Source organism: Mastacembelus armatus, chromosome 6 (assembly GCF_900324485.2).
Source record: "Mastacembelus armatus chromosome 6, fMasArm1.2, whole genome shotgun sequence".
Taxonomy (NCBI): Eukaryota; Metazoa; Chordata; class Actinopteri; order Synbranchiformes; family Mastacembelidae; genus Mastacembelus; species Mastacembelus armatus.
The window spans coordinates 8,399,215-8,415,172 of NC_046638.1; the positions used below are offsets into that span (position 1 = coordinate 8,399,215).

Below are 15,958 nucleotides of genomic sequence, written 5' to 3' on the forward strand. Positions count from 1 at the left end.
TATATGAAAACAACCCAAATATCACACAGTTGAGATTTTTGTCAGAAACCTCAGGATTTCTTTACAGTAGTTTTTGGAAAAAATATGAGAGACTTTTGAGTTTTTTAATAAAAAAACGGTTTAAATATGTGACTTTTTTTCATTCAATTATTAGCTAATCTTCAATGAGTAGTTATTCTTTTAGTTTTGCCAAATTGATGTATACTCGGCATAGAGTCATAGTAACTGCACTACCCATGATTCAAGAAACGCTGTAGCCATGGAAACGTAGTTAATGCCTTAGTTCCGGGTTTGACTGGGCCAATAAAGTTTATGAAATCGATTGTCCCGTGCAGGTTTGAGAACAGACAATTAATATTACAGTAGTATTTAAGTGTGTTGGTCTGTCAGATGAAATAAGACTCGGCGCAGTCGGTGCGTTAAACGTTTCATGTTTTCTGTGTTTTTGGAAGAACCGCAGTGGTTTGGCGCTGCTAATGCGCGCGACTTTTCAAAGTGGGCGAGCTCGCGGCCCTTAAAGAGCACGTCCGCCCGGCTAGCTCCGGTGTTAGCTTGTTCTGTTCAACTGTAGTTCATTGCTTGGTCAGATGTCAGCAAACTTAGGTAAACTTGTATGAACGAGTCCACAACACTGGTCAAAAGTATTTGTCTTTTGTTTTTAAAAGCATGACTAGGTCGGTTTTAATGTATGTCGGGCTCGTCGTCGCTAAGGGAAGCTCAGATGTTAGCTAACATCAGCGATCTGTGATGTAAACAGATCCGTGGCTAGCAGTTAGTTAGCCCAAGATAGCCGACTGTTAACTCGAAGAAAGAAATAAGCAGCTCAACAAAGGAAACATCTGTCACTTAATAACAGGTAAGCTAATGCTGCTTTTTCTGGCTGTTTGATATCCATGCTGCAGTAACATAACGTTTTATTCGCTCACGCTACCTTGTAACGTTAAGTTAATGCTCATGGAGGTATTTATTACCGTTAACTATTAGTTTGCATTTACGTCGAGTTAGTTCCCAAGACCTGGGACGGGTGATGTTCTCTTCTAGTCTTTTTCCTCCTAAATTAACTTTGAGGAGAACCCAATCTTACTCAGTTAGCTAATGTTAATGTATCTCTATCTACCCATGTCCTGGTATCTAATCTGTCTGACTATATATACGCTGTGATTGTCATATGCCCTTTTAAGTTTGTTTTTGTACCCTTTTTCCACTACACCCTGCAGGCTGTGCATCATGTCTATTGATTTTGACAGCGCAGCTCTTCAAACTCAACATGAAGAGGAAGAATACGACCAAGAGGACTATGCAAGAGAACAAGAGGTATAAAACACCAGCTGACACTGTTGCCAGCTTGTTGGAGTGTTTGGATGGTGTTGTGTACCTTCTCATCTTTATGATTTGTTGCTGTGAGCTGCAGCACTTTATTACTTTTACATACATCTGCCATCCAACATATCAAAGGAGAGGTGATAACTAGGCTTGATCAAAGTATTAAAGATTAATCTTTGGTATTTGGAGTTTTCAAGGCATAGTTTTTTTTTCTTTGTTGGTGACATTACAGTTAATCTCACCTTTACTCGCTGATTATTTACATTGCCATGTTTGTATATTTACCAATATGCTATACTCCACTTTGAGGTGTGCACTGCTTAAATTTCACATTCACCCCCAGCTTCACAGCTAGACAGGCATGCTGTGTTATTACTCACGCCTACAATCTGTTGCGCCATGAATCTGAACTATTATTGGCTGAAGGAACAGGCCTCCTTCCAGGTGTGTCACAGTGAAACCAGCTCTGCCCTGTGCTTTCCCTACTTTCTCTTTATTTAGGTTATCTTGTTCCTCTGCTTGACTTGTTCTTGAGTAGAGCAAGCATTAAGTAGCTGCCATTGAATATCTTACCAGGGAGCTGCAACGCTGAAAAAATTGATCTTTTAATAAGAATTATTTAATGGATTTTTTTGTTAAGGGTATAGCCTTTTGATTAAACACAAGCTGGCCAAGTGGAACTTGTCTGTCAGCAGTAACTGGAATGTTTCTGCTCCAGTTAACTTTGCTATATGTTTTGTCTAAACAATGGAGTTCTTTGGGAGCAAAACACAGCAATACCACAGGGAGCCAGCAACATGCCAGGCACGTTTTGGATGTTTCACACAGAATTAGGCTAGGAGACTGTCATGTGGAGTCACAGTTGAAGCAGAATTTCTTCTCCAATCTTTGTTAAATGTGTAAGTGGTATAATATGGGCCCTTCAGTTATGGACACAGTGGAAGATTTGAGGAAAATACAACAGTCTTTGTGGCAAGTAAGTCCATCTGGCTCGGCTTGTTCCGTCACACATGGTTGTATGTGTTCAGTTTGTTACTGAATGAGAAATATTCACTTTATTGCTTTTGTGTCACAGTGATAAGATTTTTTTTTTTCCTTTTACATAGAACAAGATTTGTCTGTCAGATTTATGTCACTAGCAGTTACCATGATTTGTCTGTTTACAGTTTTTCTTGCTAATGAGATTTAATGATTAAATATCTGAATAGTTTCATTATGAGGTATCTGTAAGCTGAAAAATCATGCAAACATAATGATAGAATGATTGTGTTAAGCTAAAACCTGTACAGAGTATTTTTTATCACTGTATTGGGTCTTTTTTCCTCTCAAGACAGCAGAATTTTTCTTTAACCTATTTGCAAAATGTTACATGATGAATTTTAATGTGTCTATTGTTTCTCAGAATTTATGCTTAATCACTTTGGTGCAGAACTCAACAAATACAGCCCCTGACACATTTCTGTTTTTTAGCCTGTCAGTGATTGCTTCTCTTGGCTGTTTTTAAAAATCTGTGTTACTCAATAACTTGGTTGCGGAGCAACCCTAGTGACTCACTTCCATGTGCTATTTCTTTCTGCAGCTGCATAAGCTGCTCACAGACCTGCCTGATGACATGCTGGAGGATAGCAGAGACTCCTCCTCACCAGAGTTGGAGTATTCTACATGCACCAATAAAACCATTGCCAACAGGTAACACTCATTGCTGCCGACACGTAATAATCTCACCCGATACTGTACAGCATGACTGCACTAAAAAAATATTCTTTTTTGCCACTCTTAGTCCACAGTCCACATGGACTCAGCGTTGGTCAGATCCTCCAGGGCCAACCTCTCATGAGCAGGTAGGGTGTTCGTCTGTTTTCCTTGACAGAATTTTTCTCTGATATTCTACAGGGAAAAAAAAGCACTCAATGTAAATTTCTCCTTTGAAGAACTATGAAGTTGATTATGATCAAGGCTCTCGTGATGAGTCTGCTTATGAGGATGGAGCTGTTCAGATCAGTGGACATCAGAGGCATCCTCCAAATCAACCTGTCCCTCACACCTGGAACCAGGATCATCAGTTCACCCAGGGAGATTTTACATATACTAGTATGGGCACAGAAAAATCTACAGAGACCAATGATGTCTCTGCAGATGAGTATGAGGCAAAACCATACCCTCAGAGTACAAAACACCTTGTGGAATATAATGGTAGAGGAGGACAAAGAGATAAGCAAACATATGGGGATCATAACAACAGAAATCATTTCCAAGTGAGTAGACTTTTTTTATCATTGCCATCTGCTCAAATAACAGTCCTACAGTAGGTGCATTATTGTGAGAATGGAAATTTTATATTCAGTGGAGTAATTGCTGCTGTCGTCTTTTAGACATCTGACATTCAAGAACAAGCTGAGTAGAGTCTATATTCTGTAAACACAAAGTGTAACAAGTCAACTTTTACTTATTATTCCCCATAATTATTCAAATAAAGATGGTGGAGATGGAGTATTGTCAAACTTAAAGTTGGCTTACTCGTGTTGTTTTTAAACACAATAATTATTTAAAACATACTGTGTTTCATTTGTTTGATCTTCACCATATGAAGTCTGGTGCTGGGGGCAGAGATGTAAATCAGTACAAGGTCACCTACAATTCTCACCATCCTGCACATCAGCCAAAGATGTTCAACTCACAAGCTGCTCAAGAGGAAAATCAATTTGACCATCTGCAAAGAGAATTTCTTGACTCAATGCAACGTAAGTACTTGTGATTCATTTATTGATTTAATTGTAAGGGGAGATGCAAATCACAATACTGTAATTTAAAAGTGATCTTTTAGGATCTTTATCAATCTTTAGGAAATTGGTAAACTGGCTGAGCAGATCTGTGACAGCATCTGATTCAAAAGTACTTGATATTCCGATTGCAAAATGTCATTGAGTCATACGCTTTTATTTAAGCAGTTAGAACAAAAATTAGCTTATCTTGACTCAGAAGAGCGGAGAAAGTGGGTTTAAAGAAAACTAATGAGCTGCAGAGGTACATGTTCCAGCCACTACATAGTGCTTATCATGAACCCTGTCACAGATGAACAGTGTTATTTCAGATCAGAAAAGTTTTAATGTATTTAATATGGATGCCGTATGGTGTTTCAGAAACTGCTGATAGGGAGCAACTTGCCCAAATGCAGATTTTATACAAAGCACAGCAGAGACAAATTGCAGAGCTGGAGCAAAAACTGGAAGATTCAAGGCGTAATGCAAGATACCTTGAACATCAGTTTGCCATTGTTAAAGGTATGTTGTTGCATACTGCATGTTGTACATATGTATTTAGGTTTGGTAAAGTCATATGATTATAATGATTGAAATTTAACATCGTTTGTTCATGATTTATTTATCTTATTTCATACATGCATTGACAGATACAAGAATCTCTTTGACACCTTTCTGATACTTTCTTGACATGCTTTGTTTTTACCAATACATCATTAAAGCCAGAGCTGCTTGTATATCAGTATACACTACCAGTCTCAAGTTTGGGCACAGTTTCTCATTGAATTGCTGAGACAAATAGAATGATTGATGGGGTAATGTTTCACCCAGGTACAAGTCTGCCTCCTTGTGGCCACTAAGAGATCTTGCACGAGCTATGAAAAGTGCCAGTCTGGTGTGCCCTTGTTTTCTTACAGGATGTGCTGTGCATGGGAACATGATGTCATTTTTTTTTTTTTTGTCATTAATAGATGAAAAGGATGGTCTAGCAGTAAGTCTAAAGGAATCAAGTCAATTGGTTGAGGAGGCCAAGGAGAGAGAGGTTCAAATGCAAAACAAAGTGAAGGCAATGGAGCAGCAAGTACAAGTCCTGAATGAGAGAGACCAGGAGGTGAGTTCTGTGCACATTTTGTCACATGTCTTCTTGTTTAAAACAAAGCAACTCATCAGGTAATTTATAATTAAGGAAGAAACATATTATAAAAGGAAAATAATGTTTGGCAAAATATCAGGCAGGTATTGTTTAATGCATTTCTGAAGAAAGACCTAAATTCTGCTTCTCTTGCTTACTGAAACATGAAAATAGCACTAATATCTCAATTGAACCTTTAATGAGCACTGTTTTTTTTTTTTTTTTTAAAAGTGTTTACTGAAATGTTAATTTCTCCATAGAACACGAAGAAGCAGAGGGTAGCAGAGTCTGCAGTTGACAGCATGAAGCAGCAAATGCTGGAGCTTTGTCGCTCTGACACTCTGTCCAGAGCGCGGGAGCAGCATGACAGAGACCTTGCTATTATAAAGGAGCAGCATGAGGCCGTGCTGTTGGGCCTACAGCAGAAGCTTGACACTGCCTCTCAGGCTCTGAACGAACAGGTCTGTAGTTTGTCTGTCACAGGATGCAGCAATGTGAAAAAATAACTTAACATGTCAATGGGCTACCCATCAGAAAAAATTCTGACTTCAGGTAAGTCCCATTAGGTCGTTTGCATGTTGTAAGTTTGTGAATATATTGACAATAGTTACCGAATTTTGTGGCTTCCAGATTGACATTGGTCAGAGGTTTCGAGAGCAAGTAAAGCAGCTGGAGCGTCAAAGAGAGGAAGAACAACTGGAAAGAGCCAGAGTCATCAATGCTCTCACTCAGCGCCTGGAGGAGAGTCAACAACAGTGTGCCAAGCTGCTGCAGACAAGTGAGTGAAGGACTGAATGGGGTCTACTATTACACTGCAGTCAGAGAACATTAATGAGGAACATCTATGTACATATGTTTAAGTTTAATTTTCTCAAGTCCAAATGATTTTGTTCTCTGCTGTGTTTCTGTTTTCTTCAGGTTCAGTGCAGGAGTTCAGTCAGATGCAAATCAAACTACAACAGGCTCAGTCAGCCAAGACACTGAGTGAAAACATGAACAAAGTCTTACAGGTTTGTTCTCTGATTTTTCTACCCCAGCATGGAACCACTCCCAAAATGTTATTACTTTTTAAACTGTTTTATTTATTTATTTTTTATCCCAAAGGAGGATCTGGCTGATTTGAAGGAGCAGATCACTCTTTATGAATCTGCTGTGAAACATGGGGTTATTGCATTCGATCTGAGCAATGACTGGGAGAACCAGCTGTCTGACTCCTGTATGGATTTAGGATTAAAGAAAGCAAACAGGAAAAATGGCACACTCCACAGGTACACTAATGATTTGTAGAGCAGAGTCAGTGTCGTCGTGCCTCTTTGCACTGTCTGCTCCCATCAGTGCTCTCATCAATAACAGTCATAATCTTACTTTACCTCCTGTTTCATCAGTACTGCCCTGGCTCACCTGTTGGACTCTAAGCTGCCAAAGGATGAGGCTTTACAGCTGCTCCGCGTGGAGATGCAGCGCTGCTTGGCCAGTCTGAAAGGGAAGCGGCAGAAGATCAGTCAGCTGCAGGAGGAGCTCCAGCGCTGTAAAAGCCAAGTGAATGAGCTGCAGGTTCAGTTGGATGAAACCAAGCTCAGCTATTCGGTGAGGACTCCTCCATAAGACCAGCCACTGGGTTTAATGATGAACTGCTGAGCAAAGCATTTATTGGAAAAACATGGAAACTGTTCTGATAATGAACCAGTTATATACTTGCATGTTTTCCCCCACACTGCTCTAATTTATTGACGTAAAAAGAAACAAATAACACTTAGGAGTTGCAAAAAATGGAGTTGAATAAATGGTAGAGTACATGGTTGGAATTCAGACAGTGATTATAATTATATGTGTGCAGGTCAGAGAGACCAGCCAGATGAAAGATCTAGACATGACGGGAGAGTCTCGGAAAGAGCTGATGAGACTACAAGAAGATAAACATCACTTACAAGAACAAGTGGAGGTTGGTTATAGTTTACTGTCCAATAATTTCAGTTTTTTTTTTTTTTTTTGGACTGAATCAGTAAAGTTTGTTTTGTCTGTCCAAATTTTAGGTGCTAGAGAAAAAGAATAAGGAGCTGAAACAGAGCGAGGAAAAGTTGAGGTCTGCCAACTCTGAACTGTGCACCAAGATGAGGGAAATGATCCAGGAGCTGGACCAGGAGAAGCAGGAGGCTGCGGAGAGGTAAAACACAGAGGAGGGATATATTATTTGTTTACAATAAAGTCCATGTTTTGATTTAAGATGTCTGTTGAGTAATGTGTCCAACCTGTCTTTTTTGAGATCTGAACGGATTAATCAGCAGTATAGAGACGATGTGGTGAACCGGGTCAGGACAGAGCTTATGCTGGAACACGGCGCTCAGGTTGAACAGCTGACTACACAGCATCAGCAGCTGGTCCAACAGCTACAGTAAGTCTTCAGCACCTGTCACTGAGAATTTCAGGTGTGTGACCTTGCAGCTTGCTGACAATGTTTCCTGCTTCCTACATAGGACCCAGCTGTCTGAGGTCACTGATAAGATGTTGGCCGTGCAAGAGTGTTACATATCTGTCTGCAAGGAGAAATCCATGCTTGAAGAAAGAATATGCAACAAGGAAACGGAAGAGGCCTTGATCAAAGAAAATGAGGTATGCGTTTGCATGTGTAGATTGACTGGAACCTTCTTTATTTTTATTTAACCAGGAAAACCTCATTGAGATTACAAATCTCTTTTTCCAAGAGTGTCATGGCCAAGAGACATCAACATATTCAACCAGTTTCCAACAAACTGTGCAGCAGTACGTTCAAACATTAAGTACAATCCATTAAAACAGATAAACCAGTAAACTATAAGCACAGATCATAAAACTGTAAAAAGGGTCAGTCAGACAAAGCATCTGCAGCCAGATTACACTTCCTCCAAAACAGTCAATGAAACCATTCAGTTTCAGCTCTTTTTGGAACTCATTCGAATGCCTTTTTTCCAATTCAATTCTGACTCAGGACACAGCAAGAACAGGCTCTGCAACCAGATATTATGAGCTCAGATATTATGTTTTCATGAGCAAACTTCTCAGCTTGATAAAGTCTGTCAGATATAGAGGGAGAAGCCCTAAGATGGCTTTATAAATTAAAAATATGCCACTGCTTAGGTCTACCTAGAGGTAGGGAGGACAGTCCAACTCGTTCGTAGAGAAGACAGTGATGTGTCAGAGCTTTAAAGTTCATGATAAATCTAAGAGCTCCATGATAAACAGTGTCCAGCACGTGTAAACCCTGAGATGAGGCATGCATGTATAAAACATCGCCGTAGTCTAATACGGACAGAAAGGTCATCGCAACTAGTTTCTTTTTTATTTAAAGTAAAGACACGATTTAATTCTAAAGTAATAACCCAATTTGATTCTTAAGTTTTTACCAGTTGTTGGAGTGGTATCAATTAAAATTCCAAGGTATTTATAGCTTGAGACACATTCAGTTTTGTTCCATGTAGAGTGACAATAGAAGGCAGATTCTCTCATTTTGATTTTGTGTTTGAGAACAAAATTACCTTTGTTTTATCAGCAATTAATATAAGTTTGGGTCAAGTGTCATCAGCATAAAAATTCAATTTTGCATTCGACACACTTTTTGATGTTGTAGATGTAAATAATGAACAAGAGTTGGCCCAGGACCGATCCTCGGGGGACACCCTTAATCAGTCTGAGTGAACTAGAAATGTGACCCTCAGCCTGCATAGACTGGGTTCGATCAGAAACATAATTATCGAACCAGCTGTCAGCTTGTTCAGATAGTCCAGCTCCAAAGAGTCTTTGCTTCAGCACTCTGTGGTTCACTGTGTCGAAAGGTCAACAAAAAGGGCTGCACAATGCTGCTTTTTGTCCATACATTCAATGAAATCATGGACAACTTTAGGAGCTGCAGATGTTCTACTGTGCCTTTTTCTAAAACTAGATTGCACATTGGATAAAACATTGTACCACTGGTAACAGGTAAAAAAAAACTCCTTTTGACTGTTTGTAAAAGTGTTATATCACAAAACCTCCTGTTTGAGAAAAAGATATAAAATATATTAAGTAATGTCACAACTGAAGCAAAACTGTACTCATAAATGTTTTCAGTGTTTCTCGGCAGTTAAGTTTCCTGTAGATCAATTCCAGAAAAGAAATCATTTAAAATGAGCTGTTTCTTATTGCCAGCAAAAGATGAGAGAGGAGAATGCTAAAGCTTTGGAGATGCTGAGGGCTGAGCTTGAGGCTCAGCATCAGTCCTCAGTAATCCAGCTCAAAGCTCTCTGGTCCAAAGAGAAGGAGGCTGAAATCCAGCAGCAGGTGAACTCTCACGTAGCCTCAGCCAAGGTCACGTGGAAAGAAGAACTACAAAAGGTAAGATTTCCCAAGATTACTGACCAGTTTCCTCAACTTTCCAATAGTGCTTTCATGTCAGGCCTTTTTCTTGTTTCTGTGCAGATGGAGAGCACCTGGACCCAGAGGTTGGAGGAGGCTAGAAGGGAAAAGGACCAAGAGACTGCTGAGGCATTCTGTCAGACAGATAAGACTGAGGGCAGCTGCATGACAATTACTCTTGAAGAGCTGGACTCCAGGCTCAGTGCCCAGGAACATCAGCTGCAACTGGAAGCTGATAAAATCAGATGCAAAGCAGTGGAGGAAGCCAGAAAACAAGCCCAGAGAGAGCTTCACGAGAAACACCTGGAGGACATGGCCAAACAGGTCAGTGAGTTGTCTTTATAATTCATCTGCTGGTTAAGTTCTTCACTATTTTTGTTTGAGTGGCCCAAATCAGAGTCAAAATATCATACATCTAGACTTGGTAAATAAACAAAGCACTAAATTGTCTGCAATTAGTCCAGAATACTGCTGCCAAAATTACTTCAATCTCAGCATCCCTTCATTACCTCCCATTGCTTCCAGAATTTGGTTTAAAATTCTTTAAATCACACACAATGCGCTAACAGGATCAGCTCCAAGTTGTATATCTGATGTGCTGAAGCCATATGTACTAAGGCTCATGCTTAAGTCAGCAGAAAAAGCATTTCTTCGGTCTCAAAGCTAGTTTTGCAGTGTGCATTTGCTGACCTGACATCTATTTCTGTTTTTTTTTTTTTTTTTTTTTTTTTTTGTCAGCTAAAGATGCACTTTTTTAAACTGGCTTTCAATTGATGAATTAATTTGTTCTTCCTTGTTAATTTTACTCTTCAATTTATTGATTTATGTTTTTTGAATCTGTTTTTATTTATTTATTTGTATTTTTACTGTATAATATTGATCACTCGTGTCTTTCTGTAAATGCACATTGTAACTGGGTTAAGAAATGTGCTGTACAAATTTAAATATTTTTGGTATTACACCAGTATCCGATTACATAATGTTTTCAGTATTATTAAGTCCATTATGATTCCTGATTCATGCTTCTTGTTTTCAAACTGGGTTCAATTTTAGTACTAGACAAAGTGCTGTTGTTGCAGGTCGAAGGTGCAGTGACGAGGGCCTACAGTCACTGGATTGAGGATTTGACTTCATTAACAGAATATCAAGCCTCTCTGCAAACAGAAAAGGAGAAATGGGAAGAGCTACAAGAAAAACACACAGCAGAACGGGTGTGACATGGTTTTATCTTTCTGAGTTCAAAAGCATCCCTGCTGCCAACTGGCTTTTCTGATATCATGGATGTGTTTTTATTTTTTTAATTTTTCAGGTGACCCAGGCTCTGAGGGATGCAGAGGAGCAGTGGAATAGGAGGCAGAAGAAACAGTTGGAGGAGCAAAACTCTGGAGCGCTGCAGTTGGATGAACTCCAAGAGCAGGTGGCAACTCTCCAGAGTCAGCTTGAGCAATTGAGAAGAGAGCAAGCAGCCCTGCTGAAGGCTGAGCTAGCTGCAGCTAGAGCAACCTGGAACCGAGACAAGCAGCAGGAAATCACCATCATTCAAGTTCGCAGTGAGCAGATGTACCAAACCAAGCTTGAAGAGCAGCAGAAAAAGCTGGGGCAGGCTCTACAGGGGGCCAGAGAGGATGCCGACCTCCAAAAGAAGGAGCTGCTCCTGCAGATGGAGGCCAAGCTTCAGCAGACTGTGAGGGCTCGAGAGGAGGAGTGGCGATGTCAGCATGCAGAGAAGGAGCTGATGCAGAGACAGCAGATAAGGGATGAACTACTGGCAGAGCTTCAGACTGGACTAGCAGAGATTAAGGAACAACTTCTCAGAGACCCCAAAACAGACCAAGGTAGCACTGAAGACACCACGAGGACCAGTGGTGCCCAATCAGAAGGCTCAGTAACACACATGGTCCAAGCTTCATGCAGAGATTTAGTCAGTCGAGCAGTGTCGCAGGCTAAGAAGGAGTGGAAGAAAGTGAGTTGTTATTGGATTATTTTATTATTGAAGATGAAACAGTGATTTCATTTTGTCAGTAATGAATGAATACATCTGAGTACAATAATGAATACATGCTTCATAACATTCATTCATGATTTGGCTGAATGTGTTGTCTGTGATTTTGTCATTGATGTGGTGTAATATTTGAGTTACATTTCTCTTAATGGTTTTATTTCCTCCCTTTAGATAAGTGAGGAGCGACTGAAAGAAACACAAGAACAATATCAAAGAGAAATCGACAAAATACAAAGTATGTAATGTCTGTTGCTGCTTTTTCACTGTCTGTTCACTAAACAGGGCACTGTCAGAACATTGTACTTAAATCCATATGACCTGCAGTATTAAATAATAATAGTAGCATGTTCAACTACATGAACACTGTCCATTGTGTCCAGGCTGTTTGTCTCAGAGAAAAGAGCAGACTCGTTGCAGGAAGGAGTGCACTGAGACTTTAAGTAAGCTGCAGAAGAAGAACCAGGAGCTCCAGAGACACTTGCAAAAAGCCTGTCATCAACTCCAGCGCACCGTCCGAGAGCACAAAACTGCGATGCAGCACCTTAAAGGTATATTTAATTTATTGAAATCATTTCTCCAATTGCCATTTAAATTGATTCCTTCAATTTACTTTGCACCATCTGTGTCGCTTATTGTAGATGAGCATGAAAGCAGCTTGCAAAAGACGAAGGAGGAACATCTGCAGCAGCTAGAAGAAGTGAAGACAGCCAAAGAATCCTCAGGGTTCGTGTTATTTTTATCAGTTTCAAGTGAAGTGAGGAAAGAATTAAGGCCTTTCGTTATGCAGAATTGATATAATTGGTTTTTAGACTATTCTTTAAAGGAACAAAAAAAAAAAAATTCTTGGATAGAGTGGAAAACAATGAACAGTTGTTCTGACTTAGGGCTGCAGCAAAGTATGTTTTATTGTTGATGTGTGATCTAGTTTCGTGATTAATTGCTTGGTTTATAAAATGTGATAACATAACAAAAAATAACTGTAAATAATCTAAAAATATATTTGCCCAAGGTGATGATATCAAATTGTTTGGTCCAATTTTAATTCTGAAAGATCTTTCAATTACAGGACTTCTAGTCACCAGCAAAATCTTCAGCAAGGCCTTGAGGAAATGAAGCAACAATACCTGATGACTGTGGAAAAGATCAGAGGTTGGTAATGAAACTGGTTTTGATACCTGTGTGGATGTAGAACATATGTATGTATGTATGTATATATATGTATATGTGTGTATATATATATATATATATATATGTGTGTGTATATATATATATATATATATATATGTGTTACGTCCCAGCCCGAATGAGACTTCACATAAGGTTAAAGGATAAGGGAAGGTGGAAGAATGAAGGTAGATGGTACGGCTCACGTAATGAATTTTCTGTTGTGACATTTATTCTATCAATAACAGTGAGAAAACACTGACAACACCATTTCGCAAACAAACAATGAAAGTATCACCTCAAAACACGTTACCATAAGTGAAGTACAGAACAAAACACCAAAAGACATTATTTACAATAAACAGCGATTATTAACACAAGTACTCAAAACGTGCAAATGGCGTTTGCACACACACACGTAAGTACAAACTAAGCGTAAAGCTACACAAGCAGTCAGAGTTTCGAAGTGGGAGAACTGTTCACACAAAATCCCAGTTCACCGCCTGAGTAAAGCTTTTCCGGTCCTTATATACCGGGTGCAGTGATTGAATGGCGCGTCTCAACTGACGTACGTCGTACGTCACTAGCCAACTTTCAAGGGTTTACCAGAAGATTGTCAAACGGCACCTCAGGGGCCGTAACACCCTCCCCCATAAAATTTCACCTGTAAAAATAAGATAAACAGGGGAGATCCATACTCATTCACTGGTTGAATAGTAGTGAAAGTCAAGGTATAGGTGACCGAGACAACGCATCAGCAATGATGTTGTCCGCTCCTTTCTTGTGATGAATGTTCAACGTGAATTCCTGGATTATCAACGCCCAGCGCATTAATCGCTGGTTGTGATTGTACATACGGGAAAGAAAAGTCAATGGGTTGTGGTCAGTGTACACTTCGATGGGAACAGAGCTTGATCCGAGGTACACTTCAAAATGTTGTAGTGCGAGGACAAGAGCGAGCGTCTCTTTTTCAATCGTTGAGTAGTTGTATTGTGCCTGTGTAAACTTCTTCGAATAGAAGGAGATAGGACGGCAGAGGCCTTGGTCATCCTTCTGCAACAACACGGCTCCAATGCCAACAGCGCTGGCATCAACCTCCAGCTGGAATGGTTTCTGGTAATCTGGAGCTGAAAGGACTGGAGCATGACACAACAAAAACTTGACACGTTCAAAAGCAACGTTGCATTCATTCGACCATTTAAATACAGTCTTGGGGCTAAGTAAACTCGTCAAAGGTTTTACTACAGACGAGAAATTTTTACAAAAGCATCTGTAGTAGCCTGCTAGACCCAGGAATTGTCTCAATGCACGCCTAGTGCACGGAATAGGAAATTTCTGGATGACCTGAATTTTTGAGTCTACTGGTTTGACTTGACCTTGACCTACTGTTTTACCTAGGTAAGTAACCGTCCCTTCTCCAAACTGACATTTTGCTAAGTTCAAAGTAAGAGAGGCTTGAGCTAACCTACCAAATACAGTAGTGAGAGTTTGAACGTGCTGTGTCCATGAAGTTGAATAGATGATGAGATCATCAAGATAAGCTTTGCAATTGTCTACATCTCTAAGGACTGTATCTATCAAACGCTGAAAAGTAGCGGGAGCGTTGCATAACCCGAATGGCATAACAGTATACTGTAAGAAATAGTCAGGGGTTACAAAAGCACAGATTTCAGCTGCGCGGTCCGTAAGAGGTACTTGCCAATAACCTCTCAATAAATCTAGTTTGGTGACAAACTTTAGACTGTCCCACACTGTCAACACAATCTTCCATACGTGGCAGTGGATACGAGTCAGGTATGGTCATTGAGTTAACTTTACGAAAGTCAGTAATAAACCGAGGTGACTTGTCTGGTTTAAGTTCAACCAGACAGGGAGAACTCCAGGGACTTTGACTAGGTTTAGCCAAACCTAATTCTAACAGGTAATCAGTTTCCTTTTTCATGATTAGCCGTTTCGTGGGATTTAACCTGTACGGATGTTGCTTAATCGGAGTTGGGTTTTTTAACAGAATATCATGTTTAATCACATGGGTCTGGGTTGGATGATCACCAAATAAGGTAGGAAACCTATCAACAAGCTGTAATATATCTGTAGCTTGTTCAAATCCTAGATGAGCGAGTTTAGAAGGGAGTTGAAGCTTGGCTTCAGAGTTGGACAAACGCGGTCTGAATGGGATATCTCTGGGCTGAGGATTTTCTAGCTGAACTTGGGAAGAGAGAGATGCTACCATGTTAGGCTGAGGTGTAACACAGATGGCTACGGGATGTGAACACAAATCAGAACTAGAGTAGTAAGGTTTAAGGAGGTTGATATGGCAAATTCGACTTTTGCGTCGCTGTTTAGGGGTTTCAATGAGGTAATTAGTGTCGTTAATCCGTTTTAGAATGGCATAGGGCCCTGAAAAACGTGCTGACAAGGAACTACCCGAAACCGGAAGTAATGCCAATACTTGATCTCCTGCGGCGAATTGCCGTGGCTGTGCTTTCTTGTCGTATCTGTGTTTCATTTTTACCTGAGCAGCAACCAATTCCTTTTGCGCCAGAGTGCGAGCTTCTCGAAGTCGGTGCTGAAAACGGTTGACATAGTCTAACAAGCTTTCGTGAGGTTTTTGAGAAGTGAGTAAGCTCTCCTGTAAGACTCTTAAAGGACTGCGTACCGTGTGCCCAAACACCAGCTCATTGGGGCTAAATCCTAAGGACTCTTGGACAGCGTCACGAGCAGCGAAAACAACGAAAGGTAAACCCTCATGCCAGTTACCTTGGTTTTGTAAACAATATTTTGTCAGCATACCTTTTAGTGTCTGATGCCATCTTTCTAATACGCCCTGTGACTCTGGATGATAGGCACTCGAGGTGGAGTGTGTAACATCCAATAGACGAAGTACCTGGTTGAATAATTTGGACGTGAAATTCGTCCCTTGATCTGTTTGTATGATTTTTGGTAACCCAAATGTGGTAAAGAAGTGTGTGAGAGCTCTCACAATAATGGGAGCTGTTATCTGACGCAGAGGGATAGCTTCGGGATAACGTGTGGCAACACAAATTATCGTTAACAAATACTGATATCCGCCTTTGGATTTTGGTAGTGGTCCCACACAGTCAATCACTATGCGTTCAAACGGTTCGCAGGTGACGGAAATTGGACTCAGAGGTACTGGTGGAATCACCTGATTTGGCTTACCAGCTATCTGACAAACATGACAGGTTTTAC

General features: G+C 40.2%; 1 protein-coding gene across 1 annotated transcript in view; it reads left to right on the top strand.

Annotated features, from left to right (window-relative positions):
- Window positions 1-402: 402 nt before the first annotated feature.
- The window catches only part of cep152 (centrosomal protein 152), a 25,014-nt gene continuing 9,458 nt past the window's right edge, over window positions 403-15,958 (top strand). Inside the window, exons 1-25 of the mRNA XM_026312063.1 lie at window positions 403-856; window positions 1,218-1,314; window positions 2,903-3,012; window positions 3,104-3,164; window positions 3,255-3,578; window positions 3,914-4,064; window positions 4,464-4,604; window positions 5,054-5,193; window positions 5,475-5,675; window positions 5,845-5,992; window positions 6,133-6,224; window positions 6,319-6,482; window positions 6,600-6,801; window positions 7,052-7,156; window positions 7,248-7,378; window positions 7,478-7,606; window positions 7,689-7,824; window positions 9,376-9,561; window positions 9,646-9,906; window positions 10,662-10,793; window positions 10,892-11,545; window positions 11,756-11,819; window positions 11,965-12,132; window positions 12,223-12,307; window positions 12,651-12,733. Coding sequence (XP_026167848.1) covers window positions 1,228-1,314; window positions 2,903-3,012; window positions 3,104-3,164; window positions 3,255-3,578; window positions 3,914-4,064; window positions 4,464-4,604; window positions 5,054-5,193; window positions 5,475-5,675; window positions 5,845-5,992; window positions 6,133-6,224; window positions 6,319-6,482; window positions 6,600-6,801; window positions 7,052-7,156; window positions 7,248-7,378; window positions 7,478-7,606; window positions 7,689-7,824; window positions 9,376-9,561; window positions 9,646-9,906; window positions 10,662-10,793; window positions 10,892-11,545; window positions 11,756-11,819; window positions 11,965-12,132; window positions 12,223-12,307; window positions 12,651-12,733 — 3,955 coding nt within the window. The 5' untranslated portion in view covers window positions 403-856; window positions 1,218-1,227. The remainder of the gene's footprint in view (window positions 857-1,217; window positions 1,315-2,902; window positions 3,013-3,103; window positions 3,165-3,254; window positions 3,579-3,913; window positions 4,065-4,463; window positions 4,605-5,053; window positions 5,194-5,474; window positions 5,676-5,844; window positions 5,993-6,132; window positions 6,225-6,318; window positions 6,483-6,599; window positions 6,802-7,051; window positions 7,157-7,247; window positions 7,379-7,477; window positions 7,607-7,688; window positions 7,825-9,375; window positions 9,562-9,645; window positions 9,907-10,661; window positions 10,794-10,891; window positions 11,546-11,755; window positions 11,820-11,964; window positions 12,133-12,222; window positions 12,308-12,650; window positions 12,734-15,958) is intronic.